The sequence below is a fragment of the Maniola hyperantus genome, chromosome 8, assembly GCF_902806685.2.
Source record: "Maniola hyperantus chromosome 8, iAphHyp1.2, whole genome shotgun sequence".
Lineage (NCBI taxonomy): Eukaryota > Metazoa > Arthropoda > Insecta > Lepidoptera > Nymphalidae > Maniola > Maniola hyperantus.
In genome coordinates, this window is record NC_048543.1 from 5,351,554 (window position 1) to 5,365,971 (window position 14,418).

Below are 14,418 nucleotides of genomic sequence, written 5' to 3' on the forward strand. Positions count from 1 at the left end.
TATGAGTTGTTGAATTTGTAAATGATTCATCATCAAATGACGTAGATATTTTGTTTTTGTTGTTAAATATAATAATAATTTCGAGCTATTTTACTTTACAAGAACAGCTGAAAAACTACCGTACCTCAAAAGGAAAAAGGACCTGTCTGTCTGTCTGTCCGTCAGTCGTGCCTGTCAAAAAAATCTATAAGGTACTTCCCCTTGACCTAGAATCATGAAATTTGGCAGGTAGGTAAGTAGGTCTTATAGCACAAGTAAAGGAATAAATCCGAAAACCGTGAATTTGGGGTAACATCACAAAAAAAACAATTTAAAAAAAAAGATTCCGACGAATTGAGAACCTCCTCCTTTTTTGAAGTCGGTTAAAAAAACAAATAATAGTATTTTCAATTTTCAAAATAAGATTACTATACCAAGACATTCTGTCGGTCTCTACGACAGAGACAACGCTCTACAAAACCGCTATCTCTTTCTAAGGTCGACGAAAAATATACATATAAATATTTCCTGTCGGGTACACCGTACAGTAACTATATTGTACATTCTATTTACGCACTCGCAAGCGTTGAAACGTGTACACTACAGAATATAACTATGTTTAGGAGACGATATTATTAAATATGAAACATTGACACATTGGCCCCGTGTCATATCAGGAAGACAGCATCAAGACCGGGAGCCGCAGCAGAAACAGCTGAAAACGGCAAGCGGCGCAAGTATGCCTCTCTTATAGAGAGTTACATTTTTGTGCCGTTTGCCGTGGAGACCCTGGGGCCATGGAGTCTTAGTGCTAAAATTTTTTTACGAGACATTTCACCGCGATTAATAGCCTCAACTGGTGACAGAAGGGCTGGCTCATTTTTTGCGCAGCGGATCAGCCTGGCTGTCCAGCGCGGAAATGCAGCCAATATTCTTGGCACCATTCCACGCGGTCATGATTTATATAGTAATTAGATAAGGGTAGCTTTAAGTTTTATAACATGAAATCTTTTTTACAATTTCAGATGGCAAATAGTATGGAGAAACGTGTTAGCTTTTATTTACCTTCATGCAGCGACTTTTTATGGCTTCTATCTGATATTCATAGGCAAAACGAAAATATTGACGATAATTTTTGGTAAGTCAACATTCTTCCTAGTATTGATTTACATATTTTTTTTTCACATACTAGTTAGCCCTTGACTGGAATCTCATCTGGTGGTAAGTGATGATGCAGTCTAAGATGGAAACGGGCTAACCTGGAAGGGGTATGGCAGTTTTTATTAAACCCATACCCCCTTTGGTTTCTACACGGCATCGTACCGGAACGCTAAATCGCTTGGCTTTGGTTACCACCCTATCGGCAAAGCCGTGCGGCTTTGCCGATAGGGTGGTAACTAGCCTAAATAGCAATAGTTAAGCACCGATGAAAAGAAATTTCTCATTGTAAGTTTCTTTTGCATACGGACGTTTGGGATGGCGACCTATGGTATTTAAAAGTGAAACGAACTCTGTACTTCATTGATTGGGCAGAGGTTATTGGTGCCCATACGAGCAAATAAAACATAGTACTTACATCCTCTGTCGGGGGTCTCACGACACCTCACGGTTTTTTAAAAGGCTCTTTATTAGTTGGCCGATTTTTCAGCTACTATAGCAAACACGTGTGGTTTGGATGATAACCATTAATTGCAACTCTTAGAGGGCTCATGGCATATTATGGCAGGACAATCGAATTTCAACTAATTTGATTTGTTTTCATGAGTACTTTCAAAATATACATTGAGAAGAGCCTGATAATGGAGGTAGAAGGTGGTCACTGGAACTCCCATGATGACATAAAAGATAAATTTGATAGTTGACTGTTGTACCTACTTAAACTTATGTTTTGATGATAAGTTTCAATCCTTTGTCATTATCATCATCTTGATAATCTATCGCCGGCTGACTACTGAACACGAGTCTCCTCTCAGAATGAGAAGGGTTCAGGCCATAGTCCACTCAGTGAGTAGGTACTATTATATTATATTTTGTGACTCAGTTGGCTCCGTGCGGATTGGCAAACTTTACACACCTTTGAACATTTTGGAGAACTCTCAGGCTGCTTCACGATGATTTCCATTATATTTAATTGCTCAAAACGGACATACCTAACTCCGAAAAGATAGAGGCCTAGGATCGAACTCCCAACCTCCCGAAAGGCCGCCTCTTAACTACTAAGCTATCACCGTATTCCTTATCATCATTTTTAGTACACCAAAAATGCAATTTACTTTAAATAAAGCTTTTTCACTTTAAACTTATTTTAGTTTTTTTCTGACAATAATGTTGTTTGTTGTCCATAGCGCTAGTATTTTCGGCCATGTCGGCGATGGGCGTGACGGCGGGAGCGCACCGGCTATGGGCGCACCGCGCGTACAAGGCACGGTGGCCACTGAGGTTGTTCCTCGCCCTCCTGCAGACCATGGCGTTTCAGAACCACATCTACGAGTGGGTTCGAGACCACAGGTAAATGCCAACATTAATGTAGAATACTATCCCATAGATTAATTCTATCCGTTATTCTCGTATTTTGGGCAATCGTATTAAAGTAAATTATTTCTATTTCAGGGTGCATCATAAGTTTACGGAAACTGATGCGGATCCACACAATGCAAAGAGGGGGTTTTTCTTCTCCCACATGGGATGGCTGATGGTGAGGAAACATAAGGAGGTGTTCGAGAAAGGTTCTTCCGTAGACATGTCGGACCTCGAAAAGGATCCCATCGTTATGTTTCAGAAAAAGTAAGACCTTGTTTATTAATCTTTGAACTAGCTGATGGCTGCCACTCGTCCGTGTGTATTTAGGGTTTTAAAATCCCGTGGGGACTTTTTGATTTTCCAGGATAAAAAGCAGTCTATGCTACTTCCCAGGTCTTTCACTATACTCGTAGGTACTCAAAGCATCATATCACGCCGATCCGTCGTGCGTATGCGTCGTTGCGGTATGACTGAAGGACAAACCAACCAACAAACATATCTTTGCATTTATAATATGGGTAGTGATGAAAATTATACTTTTTTCTAATGAGTAATAATACCTAGTTACCAACTTCATGTCGTGGGATCTCGGATCATGGACCACAGAATACAATATATCAACGGCGACGATCCCGTCCATTCCAAGTCTCAAAACGTGTCAAATAGACTTAGTAAAATAAGAAAATTATTTCCCGGTCTATGATAGGTATAGACACTAATGGACTAAGAGCCAGCACATGCCAGACCTTCGATATTTTATAAAACCTATGTCCCCAACACAGGAAGGAACGATCAGCGACTATGAAGTTTGGATCATCGTAGCAAGATATCAAGTAATAAAGGCGTAAAAAACTTACGTGAAAGTATAAAGTCTAAGTCTCCCAAAGGCACCGTGATCCAAACTTCATAGTCGCTGATCGTTCCTTCCAGTGTGGGGGATAATACGCAAAAAAAATTTCAGTTTTTATAAAATAACAAAAGCCAGGCACGCGCTGGCTCTCTCTCTATAAATTGGAAAATACGAATATATACGAAGTTTCTGCAACCATGCCAATACCTACTCAAAGCATAGGTAGATCCCAAATGAATTTCAAAAGGTTTACTCAGTTAAAAAAAAATGTTTCCTCGTCAAACAAGAAAATATGAACCATTGCTCATAATGTGAAAGCTCGATTGGCACAATGATAATAAGTTTGGCATACCTCATTAAAATTTTGCAAACTCGATGCTGGTAAAGTTTCGTTCCGGTTACAGCAAGCGCTACAAGTGAGCTAGGGTGCTGTATGTCACGTAGGCACAGAACATACCTCGAGTGAGATACCTAAGTACCTACAGTACGCGGCAGAAAGTAATGTACATCGACCTATAGAAGGAGATAAAAGAATTGTAGAGCACTGTCTCTGTCGTTGAGACCGATAAAATGTCATGTAGGCATTTTTTTTGTTTTTTGTCGTAGTACTGACACCAGTTCTTTACTACCATTACAATCTAGCCTATGAGAGAGACTAATAAGCAATATTATATTAACCTAAACTTTAAACCTACTTATACCTATTACCTAAGAATCGGTCCATTGACTTAGCTTAGTTTATAGTTAAGATACCTTATTGGAAGACACTTTGTTCTTGTGTTCTTTAATGTAGGCATGAGTTACAGAGATAACGTTCTACAAAGTAAAAATGTCATTCTAAAGGCCGATGTACATTACTTTCTGCTACGTACTGTACAGAGTTACAAAGTACAGACTTTCTCGTTCGTGCGCAACAAGTCGGCGGAGCTTTAACGACTGAAGAACAATAGGGTCTTAGACTGTAGTCATAAACTGATGTGATTTTTGTAAAGCGGTAGTTTATGTGGCCAGAATTCATTATTATAAAGATAACTAGCTGGTGCCCGCGACTTCGTCCGCGTGGAGTTAGGTTTTTTAAAAATCCCGGGGGAACTCTTTGAATTTCTGGGATAAAAAGTAGCCTATGTCACTCTCCGTCTTTATCTATACCCATGCAAACAATCACGTCAATCCGTTGCACCGTTGCGACGTGATTGAAGGAAAAACCAACATACCAACAAACTAGCAAATCAATAAACCAACAAACAAACACACTATTGCATTTATTATAAGGGTACCAACTGATAATTTAAAAAAAGGTCATGATTTTTATTAATTTTTAACATAATTAATTATTAACGTCACGCTGTACGGGAAGCGAATAATGTCGTCACAATCGTCGAACCCTAAAAGAACCACTTCATAAAGTTTTAACTATCAAGCACCACTTTAAAATTTCCTACGGGCTCTCGAGCTACTAACGTTTGGAATTTAGATTTATCAAAGCGTTCCTCTCTCATTATTGATCATAATTATAAGTATCGTATCTATCTATATTCTCTCCATCATTTCCTAATAGATTTCACGTTGATTCGTAGAGGATAGATGTACGAGCAATATAGGTACGCTTTACGAGTAGTAGGTACGGCTTTATCTAGCTAAGTAATTGATTTTGCCATGTAGTCTAACTTTTGAGTATGTGTTGTTGAATATGTAGTCAAAATAACCTTTGAGTATGGTGTTGTTGGGCGGTAAAAAGGATGGATGAAAGACGAGTAGGTGCTTGCGACCGAAATGCGAATGTTGAAATGGATGTGTGGTGTGACAAGGATGGATAAAATAAGGAATGAATATTTATAAGGGGAAGTTTGAAAGTAGCGCCAGTGGTAGAGCGAGGGAGCGGTGTGCAGGCTCGACCGTACCAAAGGGGAGATCTCCCAGCGAGCGGTTGGTTGTGCTCGGTAGCGCCAGCTGGGCCGACGGTTGTATCTTGAAACTTCTAAATATAGTCCAGATTGCCGAACACTCTGTTAGTGCGAGTACTGTCGGCGGTACATTTGTTCGGGACTACTTCATCGATTGAACAGCGCCATCTAGTTTGTACTGTGGCAACCGATTGTTGCAACAAGAATCGCACAAATTCAGCCAATCAGAACAATTGAGATTGTAATAATGATTGATGTAGGTTTTAGACAATCGCCCCACTGTTAATTATGTTAATTATAATACCCATTTTTTTTAATGTTTCTTCTAAGGTTGTTGGACTGAACAATTTTTTACATTGATTGATTTTTCGTCACCAAATGCCACTAATCACAATTTAACAGATAGGTCTGACGCGACCTCTTCATCCTGTCTCCTTCGATGACTGGACTATAATCATTGTTTACAGAACATACTTGGTGGTGATGCCGCTACTCTGCTTCATCTTCCCTGCGTGGATCCCAGTCGCCCTTTGGAATGAGAACCCTTGGACCTCGTGGTACGTGGGCTCAATCCTGCGGTACACCATCTCGCTTCACTTCACCTGGCTGGTGAACTCTGCGGCGCATGTGTGGGGAAACAGGCCTTATGACAAGTAAGTTTTACAACTCAGTGTTAGTAGGGGTGATTCGCTTAACTCAGTGTCTCACTGAATGATACCCAAAGAGCTGATATTTTGACATTGGTTGGTTCTACATTGCTGCTTCATATCAATATGAAATAGTATCTACTTTTCAAAGGCCTACTGCAACTTTTTAAGTAGGCAAACTAGTTTAAATCATTGTGTCGTATTAGAATAATTGTTCGTAGAAAACCTTCAATGGATTAAAAAAATGTTAAATAAGCTCGGTGGCTATCATTCAGTGTTAAACACTCAGTTAGCGAATCAGTAGGCTGGACTGAACACAGAACGAGCGTCTCCATTTAAAAGCGCTAGGCGTAAAAACTCGGCTATCTACCATATTATCTACGGAAAACACTTGAGTACTTCGGTCACATATCCAGGAAAGATACGACAATAGAAAAACTCATCCTAGCAGGGAAGATCGAAGGAAAGAGGCCACGCGGACAGCCCAAGACGTTGGACGGACGGACGGACGGTGAGTTAAGCACTTGACTCTGTTGTGCTTAATACATGATGGAGAACAGGCTTCGTTGGAAACAAAAAACATTATCAAGAGAGTGTTTAACAGAAAGAGCCACAATCCTTAGTAATGAGGAGGAAGTACTCATAAGTAGAAAACGGTATACCTACTCTAAATGCAAACTGTGTCAGTTTATCTGTGCATCTATATCCGCCATTTCTTCTTATAATTTAATAGCTCAACGGTAAAGGAGCGGATTGAAATCCGAAAGGTCGGCGGTTCAAACCCCACCCGTTGCACTGTTGTCGTACCTACGCCTAGCACAAGCTTTACTCTTAGTTGGAGGGGAAACGGGAATATTAGTCATGATAAACGTGTCTAATATTCTTTAATTTAAAAAAAACAAATTGCAATGTGAATCAGAAATTGGGAAGCGAATCGCTTTGTATTGAACGTGTTCGTGAAATGTCGAAAGTACATACGTACCTAGGGGTGAAGACCGTGGGAATGCCTTATGGTCCGATACATGGTAAAAGGCCGAGGGAGTCAAAAATATAAACATACCAGAAGCGCAGTTACCTTTGATAATACCCTAACTACAATATTCAAAAAGTTCTAGGGTACTCTCACAAGTTGTCTTGATTTGGAGGGCTTGGTTGTCACAATACTGCTTATTTTTGCCTTAAACACCACTTCTTACGATTAAATAACTTTCGGTGATCTACATAAAAGTACCAAACATCAATGTTTGAGAAAAAGCCTACATACCTACCGGCCTACATTCAAAAGCGCCTTTCTCCAATTAATACGTATTGTGTGCTAGGTATAGGTACTTAAATAATGAACGTGGAAAGACATGGTAGTTTGGGTAGGAAGGTAGTTTATACATTGCGTGTGGTTAAAAGTCTTGCCTTTTATTCAGACACAATATAAGTAATGATGGTCATTCAACTTCAATAGTTTTGTGTCAATGACAATGACTAAGTACAATACGACAAAATTGCATACACGCATGCATTCATGTTACATGTCTCAAAACATGGACTTGTCTTCAAATTAGGTGAAAGTTATCTTGGCTCAGAATATCGCAGTACGCGGCAGAAAGTAATGTACATCGACCTTTAGAAGGAGATAGCAGATTTGTAGAGCATTGTCTCTGTCGTTGAGACCGACAAAACTTTCAGCTTTTATAAAATAACGAAGGTCTGGTTCGCGCTGGCTCTCTCTCCATTTAGTTTTATTCGTAACCATTGGTTAGGAACGATATCGATTTTCGGTAACTATAATATCTGAAATTAATGCACTTTTTAGTGTATAATGTATGGATTTAGTAAATTAATTATGAATTCAATGTAGAAAACTAAAAATAGTGGGAAAGCAGATTGACAACTCAGTATAGGTCACCAATAATATAATCGACTTTTCAAAGGGCCTACTGCAACTTTTTAAGTTGGCAAACTAGTTTGAATCATTGTGTCGCTTGTCGTATATAATTTACTAGCTTCTGCCCGCGGCTTCGCCTGCGTGGCCTACAGGAAACAAATGGCATTTTTTTTCAGAAACAAAAAGGAGCGGGGGGGATGATTTTCTCATAGTCGTTTCTTAGCTGACACCTTACCTCAAGAAAAAACGTATTTTCCAAATTTCAAGTTAATAATTTCAATAATTAAAACTTTCCCATACAATCTTTCATCCCCTATTTTACCACCCTGATGGGCAAATTTTCCAAAAATCCGGAAACACGTATTTCTTCATTTGTGACCGAAAACCCAAATATCAATTTTCATGCAAATAACTTGAAAAATGACTGACTTTCATACAAACTTCCATCCCCCATTTAACCCACTTAGGGGTGGAATTTCGAAAAATCCTTTCTTAGTGGATAGTGGATACCTACTCTTCACAAAGAATAGACCCTCCAAATTTTATGTCTTTAGGACCAGCGGTTTAGGCTGTGCGTTGATATCTATGTCAGTCAGTCAGTCAGTCAGTCAGGACTTTATTATATATATAGATTAAAGATCATGTAGAAACTCTTTAGTTTTCTAGGATATAAAGTAGTACTTATATAATATGCAGGTACGTCTTTAAGATGCAAGCTAAAACAAGACCACGTGGAATTAGTGTTTAGATTCCAGTGGGAATTTTTGAAATTTCTGGGACAAAAGTAGCTATTTAAGTGTTAGATACTTCAGCTATCTCCATTCCATATAAATAATAATGAGAAAAATTATTTAAAAAACCGACTTCCAAAACTACTACAAAGTAAAAAATAACTTTTATTTAACTACACTTGTATTAGGTTGAAGTCGGGCGAGTTTCACGTTTTGATTTCTAGTTTCTTTTATTATGCTCACCCGACTTAATACATACAATGTACACTGCATACAATGTACACGTGTAGAAACAAACACAAAAGTTATTTTTAGGGTTCCGTATCTCAAAAGGAAAAACGGAACCCTTATAGGATCACTTTGTTGTCTGTCTGTCTGTCTGTCCGTCTGTCTGTCAAGAAACCTACAGGGTACTTCCCGTTGACCTAGAATCATGGGCAGGTAGGTAGATCTTATAGCTGACATTTGGGGAAAAATCTGATAACCGTGAATTTGTGGTTATATCCAAAAAAAATTAAATTGTGGTCATGAACTAAAATTAGTATTTTCAATTTTCTACGTAAGATAACTATATCAAGTGGGGTATCATATGAAAGGCCTTCATCTGTGCATTCTAAAACAGATTTTTATTTATTTTTATGTATCATAGTTTATGAATTATCCTGCAAAATGTCGAAAAAATACGACTGTGGTACGGAAGTCTGTGCTTGGCATTAACAATATTATTTCACCAGGAACAGTTTTTATGTGTGAAAGTGAATTTTTATGCTTAAGGAGTGCTGTACCCTGCATCATCATGCTTGAGGAGTTCGGACTTGGAGTGTAATCATGAAGCTTTTCACACACTCGCAATGTTTTTGAAAGATCTAGTACTAATTTATTGTGTCTGACACCTATGCCGCGGACGTACGGACAGACAGATGGACATGGTGTAACTGTAAGACGATTCATCATTCAGAAAACGATAAAGTGTGAACGAGTCTACAATTATTGTAACTGAAATTCAGGACTGAAATTTCCGTTTATTACATAGTAACGTAGGTACTCATAATAGCTCTAATTAAAATCGAAAGGGCACTGGAGCGGACCGCTCGTTTACTTTGCGAGCTTGTTATTGAAACGAAAATGTTAGTGTAGTGTAATGTTTAGTCAATTACGAATCAAATGAATCAGGTTAGAATAATTTTTCTTCTGGGTTAATGTTCGTCATCAATTTAGTGACGAATTAAGTAGTCTGATTTAATGCGTTATGTGTGGTACTCAGAGAAAGCAGTGACTTAGTTTAACTATCACTTGTAAAACAAAATAAAAGTGAAATCTTTTTTAACATATACCAAAAGGAGGGTAATGTTATGTAGGTATATTATGACTTATGAACATCATACCACGGAATTGGGAATCGTACAATTCACAGGCGGCCTTATCGCCAAGGCTGAGATCATGATCAACCCATCGCCGGCCGGCTCAATACCGAGCAACAGGTAGGTACCTTTTCAGAATAAGAAGGGTTTGGCCATAGTCCACCACGTTGGCCAAGTGCGGATGGCAGGCTTAACACGCCTTTGAGAACATTATGAAGAACTCTCAGGCATGCAGGTTTCCTCACAATGTTTTCCTTCACAGTTAAAGCAAGTGATATTTAATTGTTTAAAGCGCACATAACTCTGAAAGTTAGAGGGATTGAACCGCCAACCTCCCGTTTATAGGAGACCGTTCGTATGGTCTGAACCCCTAGGCTATACCACTGGTACGCGGCCGCGCTTAGTGGGTATCAATGTGGTATCAACTATCAATAGCAATTATGTATTGGCGTCCGTCGCAGCTCGCGCGTATGGTTATAAGCGCCTACTTACCTGCGCTTGTACGAGATGTGCGTGTGACAAAAGGCGCGCGTATGCGCACGTACACCATGAGATTATAATACTACTAGATGATTGTTCACAATTTATAGTTCGAATATTTGATTTGATGGTTATTTGATCAATGATCATCGTTTCTGAAAACGACGGATCTTATTTGAATTTTTTTGCTATTTCAGATATATAGGCGCCACAGATAACAAAACTGTTGCGATCTGCGCATTCGGCGAGGGGTGGCACAACTACCACCACGTGTTCCCATGGGACTACAAGGCAGCTGAACTTGGCAACTATAGTACAAATTTATCAACAGCATTGATTGACTTCGCCGCTAAATATGGTAAGTACCTACTTACTTAATCACTACCCATATTATATAAAAATGCGAAAGTGTGTTTGTTTGTTAGTTTATCCTTCAATCACGTTGCAAGAGTGACATAAGTGACATAGGCTACTTTTTATTCCGGCAAATTAAAGAGTTCCCACGGGATTTTTAGTTTTATAAAACCTAAATCCACACGATTGAAGTCGCGGGCATCAGCTAGTATAAAATATTCTACATAGCTACAATCCATACTAATGTGCTAGTATTATAAATGCGAATGTGTGTCTGTCTGTCCGCTACCTTTCCACTTAAGTGATTTGTGACGAACTTTGGTACAGAGAGTGCATATCGCTCGCTTCGCTCGCCACCTCCCGCCTTAGCTCCACTTGGCCTCGTATGCTCGGTTCATTCAAGACCTCCTGCGCAGCCCATTTAAAAAACTTAATCTTAAATCATTATCTTCATCATCACCATCATTATCGCCATAATCATCGTCATGAAAAGTCTTGACGATGATCATTGGTATAACGCGGTGTTAGACGAATGGTTAAACTTTTCACTTTTCAAGTAAATAGATAACGATTTTATTTCAAATTTTGTATTCCAGGTTTAGCGTACGATCTCAAAACAGTTTCCCTTGAAATGATACGCAAAAGGGTGACAAGGACAGGGGACGGATCTCACCCCTTAGGCAAGAAGACTGAAGAGAGTGACGAAGACCACCATCACCCTGAAAACCCCGTGTGGGGTTGGGATGACGAAGACTTGACTGAGGAAGAGAGAAAGCTAGCTGACATTGCTCATAAACTAAAGTAGAATAAGATATATGTAATTGTTTGCACTTAGGTACTTTTTGTTATACAATGTGTCAATAATAAAATGATCTATCTAATATAGCAGTTATATTAGCAGACTGAGTAGAATAGCATGACGCTCTCGCAGATCATAGGTATCAGCTTTGCATCGACCTAGCCCAACATGACGAGTACGAAGTACGAACGCCGCGACGTACGACCGAAACTAATAATAAATAATCAATCCTATCTGTAATCTGTCGATAACTTACCAATTTCCAAATCTAAGCTAGCAAAGCTATTATTTGTCAAAAATTGTATGGTAATTTTTTTACAAAATATAACAATGTTGCTAACACCAGATTACAGATAAATTAATACTTATTACAAAAAAAAAACCGAACTGGCAGGGATTGAGCCTGCATCCCTATGGCTTTTTGTTTAACCTACTAAGCGACTGGTTGTGAGAGTGATATGAGATATCTAGTAGCGCACATTACATTAACGACGATCTACTTTTAAATGTCCAATGGAGTAATAATTCTTTAAACATGAGATGACATAATATTGCATAAACTATTTGTATTTTATTTAAGTGTTTCACCTAAATTCCGAAACTCTGAAGTAAATTAATGCGTATTAATATTATCAAATTTTCCGTAAACTAAGTATTTAACTAAGTATTAATTTCAGCCGTTAGTAAACACTGTGAGCCTGATTCGAGCCCTGCCTCAGAATGCCGTCTGCTAGCAGTTAGATATTTTTTTATTTAAGTAGAAGTAAGGGAGGGGTCTCTAAATAAAAGTGTTGTTCTAATTCACCTTTTAAAATGGCATGCTCTATGTTACTTCGTATTTTCATTTATGCATTTTCTTGCATTAGATACACTTACAATTGCTCAGTGTATTGCAATAGCTAGATCGATGCCTATAAAATCACTTTCCTAAAGCCTACATATACCTACTATTCATAGGTACTAACTATTTGATCTAATTTATTTACATACCTACTCGTAAGTATTCGTATTTCTTACTTTTCCACAAAATGGATATAATAGAAACTTTCTTACCTCTCGACTGATAGTTGTAATATTTAATTTTATTCTTAAATTCTAATTAATTATTTATTTGTTAAATTATATTAGTAGGTATGCAATTCTGATAAAAAATTTTGGTTATTTTTTATTAATCGTCTAGGTCAATAGGTAAAACCAATCAAAGTTTTTTGAAGTAGCTTGTAGTAAGTATGTATAAATTCTATTGTAGGTAGGTCCCTACATAAGCTTGTCATTATTTCCTTCTTACTCACTTGTGATTAAGTTCACAAGTTACAATTTTCACTACATTATGTACACAGTAACTATATTTTCATAATTTTATAATATTTATATTAATCTGTTTTTGTACAAAAGTTTCTTAAACTCATCGGCAACCACATGTGATAAAATGTTTTAAGTTAAAAGTAACAATAATGTTTATACGACTTAAAATAATTACTTTTTTAACGTTTTGTACTATTAAATTTTTATCCACGTGGGAGCCACCGAGCTTTATTTTTATGTAAACCGTCTATGATATTTAATATACCCCTAGGGTTTACAAAAATACCGTACTATTTTTCTCGGTGTAGACATTGAAAGAAATGTACTTTATGAGAATCTATCCATTTATTCCTGATTTATTCAGAACCCATTCGTTCATTTATTCGAAATTCAAAATTGCTGATGAAATACTACTAGGAACTTTAGTGCTTTAGCGCCGTGGTCTGTGTACGTGTAATTCAAGTAGGTATATGTGTATATCTACATCACAGCTATTATTTAGTATTAAATTTCCGATCATTCGAGGGCTGATCCGGCCCGGCTTGGAATCTTTTGGAATATCTGAAAATGCTTACTTAATGGTGGAATACATATTATTTAGGAATACATAGGAATTTAAGGAATGTAAAAAGAAAACAAGGCAAATTTCTATGCACAGCAGTTTAAACTGTTTCTTAATTTATATTATTATGCTACTCAATCAGTTTAAATCATTTTTTATATTAAGATTTTAAATCATTGGATCATCATCATAATACGATTGGCGTAAAAAGTGATCGCACACTACAGTATTCATCACCCGCTCCAAAACCGCGTTGTATTTTTCAGTACGTACTTCATTATGATCAACCCATCGCCGGCTCACTACAGAGCACGGGTCTCCTCTCAGAATAAGAAATGGGTTGGCCAAAGTCTACCACGCTGGCCAAGTGCGGATTGACACACTTCACACACGTTTGAGAACATTATGAAGAACTCTCCGGTGTGCAGGTTACCTCACGATGTTTTCCTTTGCCGTTAAAGCAAGTGATATTTAAGTAATTACTTGAAACGCGCATAACTCCGATAAGTTAGAGGTGCGTGCCCGGGATAGAACCGTTGACCTCCGAATTGGAGGTGGACGTCTTAACCACTAGGCTACCATGGTTTTGTGAGTACTTACAAAAATTAAAAATGGAATTATTACGCAGCGTCAATTCTGGGAGAAATTTGAGCTTTGAAAAATTCTAGGTTCAATCTATAGGTACTCTATGCACTATTCTCGTTCTTAATTATTACGCTCAATTGGAGAGGATCATTGTGATGATGTAAGTTTAATTATAAAAAAATTAAACTTACATCACTTAAATCACAACTTACGCTGAAATTGCTGAAGTTATTAAGGTGACATCATCATCCCGCAGCCTATATTGATAACGTCATTTGAACTTTCAGAATTAATGTGTTAGTTTTTACAAGTGCGACATGTGATGTAGGTATAGTCCGCGACAGGTCGATATGGCAATCGGGGTATGAGGCGGGGGGGACGCCCCGCACCAGGTTAGCGCGGGGGCTGTGCGGGTGTGCGGGGCGTTCCCTCCCTGAGTGCCAGCTCGACCTGGGCTCGTGC

General features: G+C 38.2%; 1 protein-coding gene across 1 annotated transcript in view; it reads left to right on the forward strand.

The window, feature by feature from the left end:
- LOC117984482 (acyl-CoA Delta-9 desaturase-like) overlaps positions 1 to 13,938 on the forward strand; it is a 28,419-nt gene extending 14,481 nt beyond the window's left edge. The window contains exons 3-8 of the mRNA XM_034971110.2: positions 1,005 to 1,117; positions 2,325 to 2,487; positions 2,590 to 2,763; positions 5,721 to 5,906; positions 10,549 to 10,709; positions 11,302 to 13,938. Coding sequence (XP_034827001.1) covers positions 1,005 to 1,117; positions 2,325 to 2,487; positions 2,590 to 2,763; positions 5,721 to 5,906; positions 10,549 to 10,709; positions 11,302 to 11,510 — 1,006 coding nt within the window. The 3' untranslated portion in view covers positions 11,511 to 13,938. The remainder of the gene's footprint in view (positions 1 to 1,004; positions 1,118 to 2,324; positions 2,488 to 2,589; positions 2,764 to 5,720; positions 5,907 to 10,548; positions 10,710 to 11,301) is intronic.
- Positions 13,939 to 14,418: the final 480 nt, after the last annotated feature.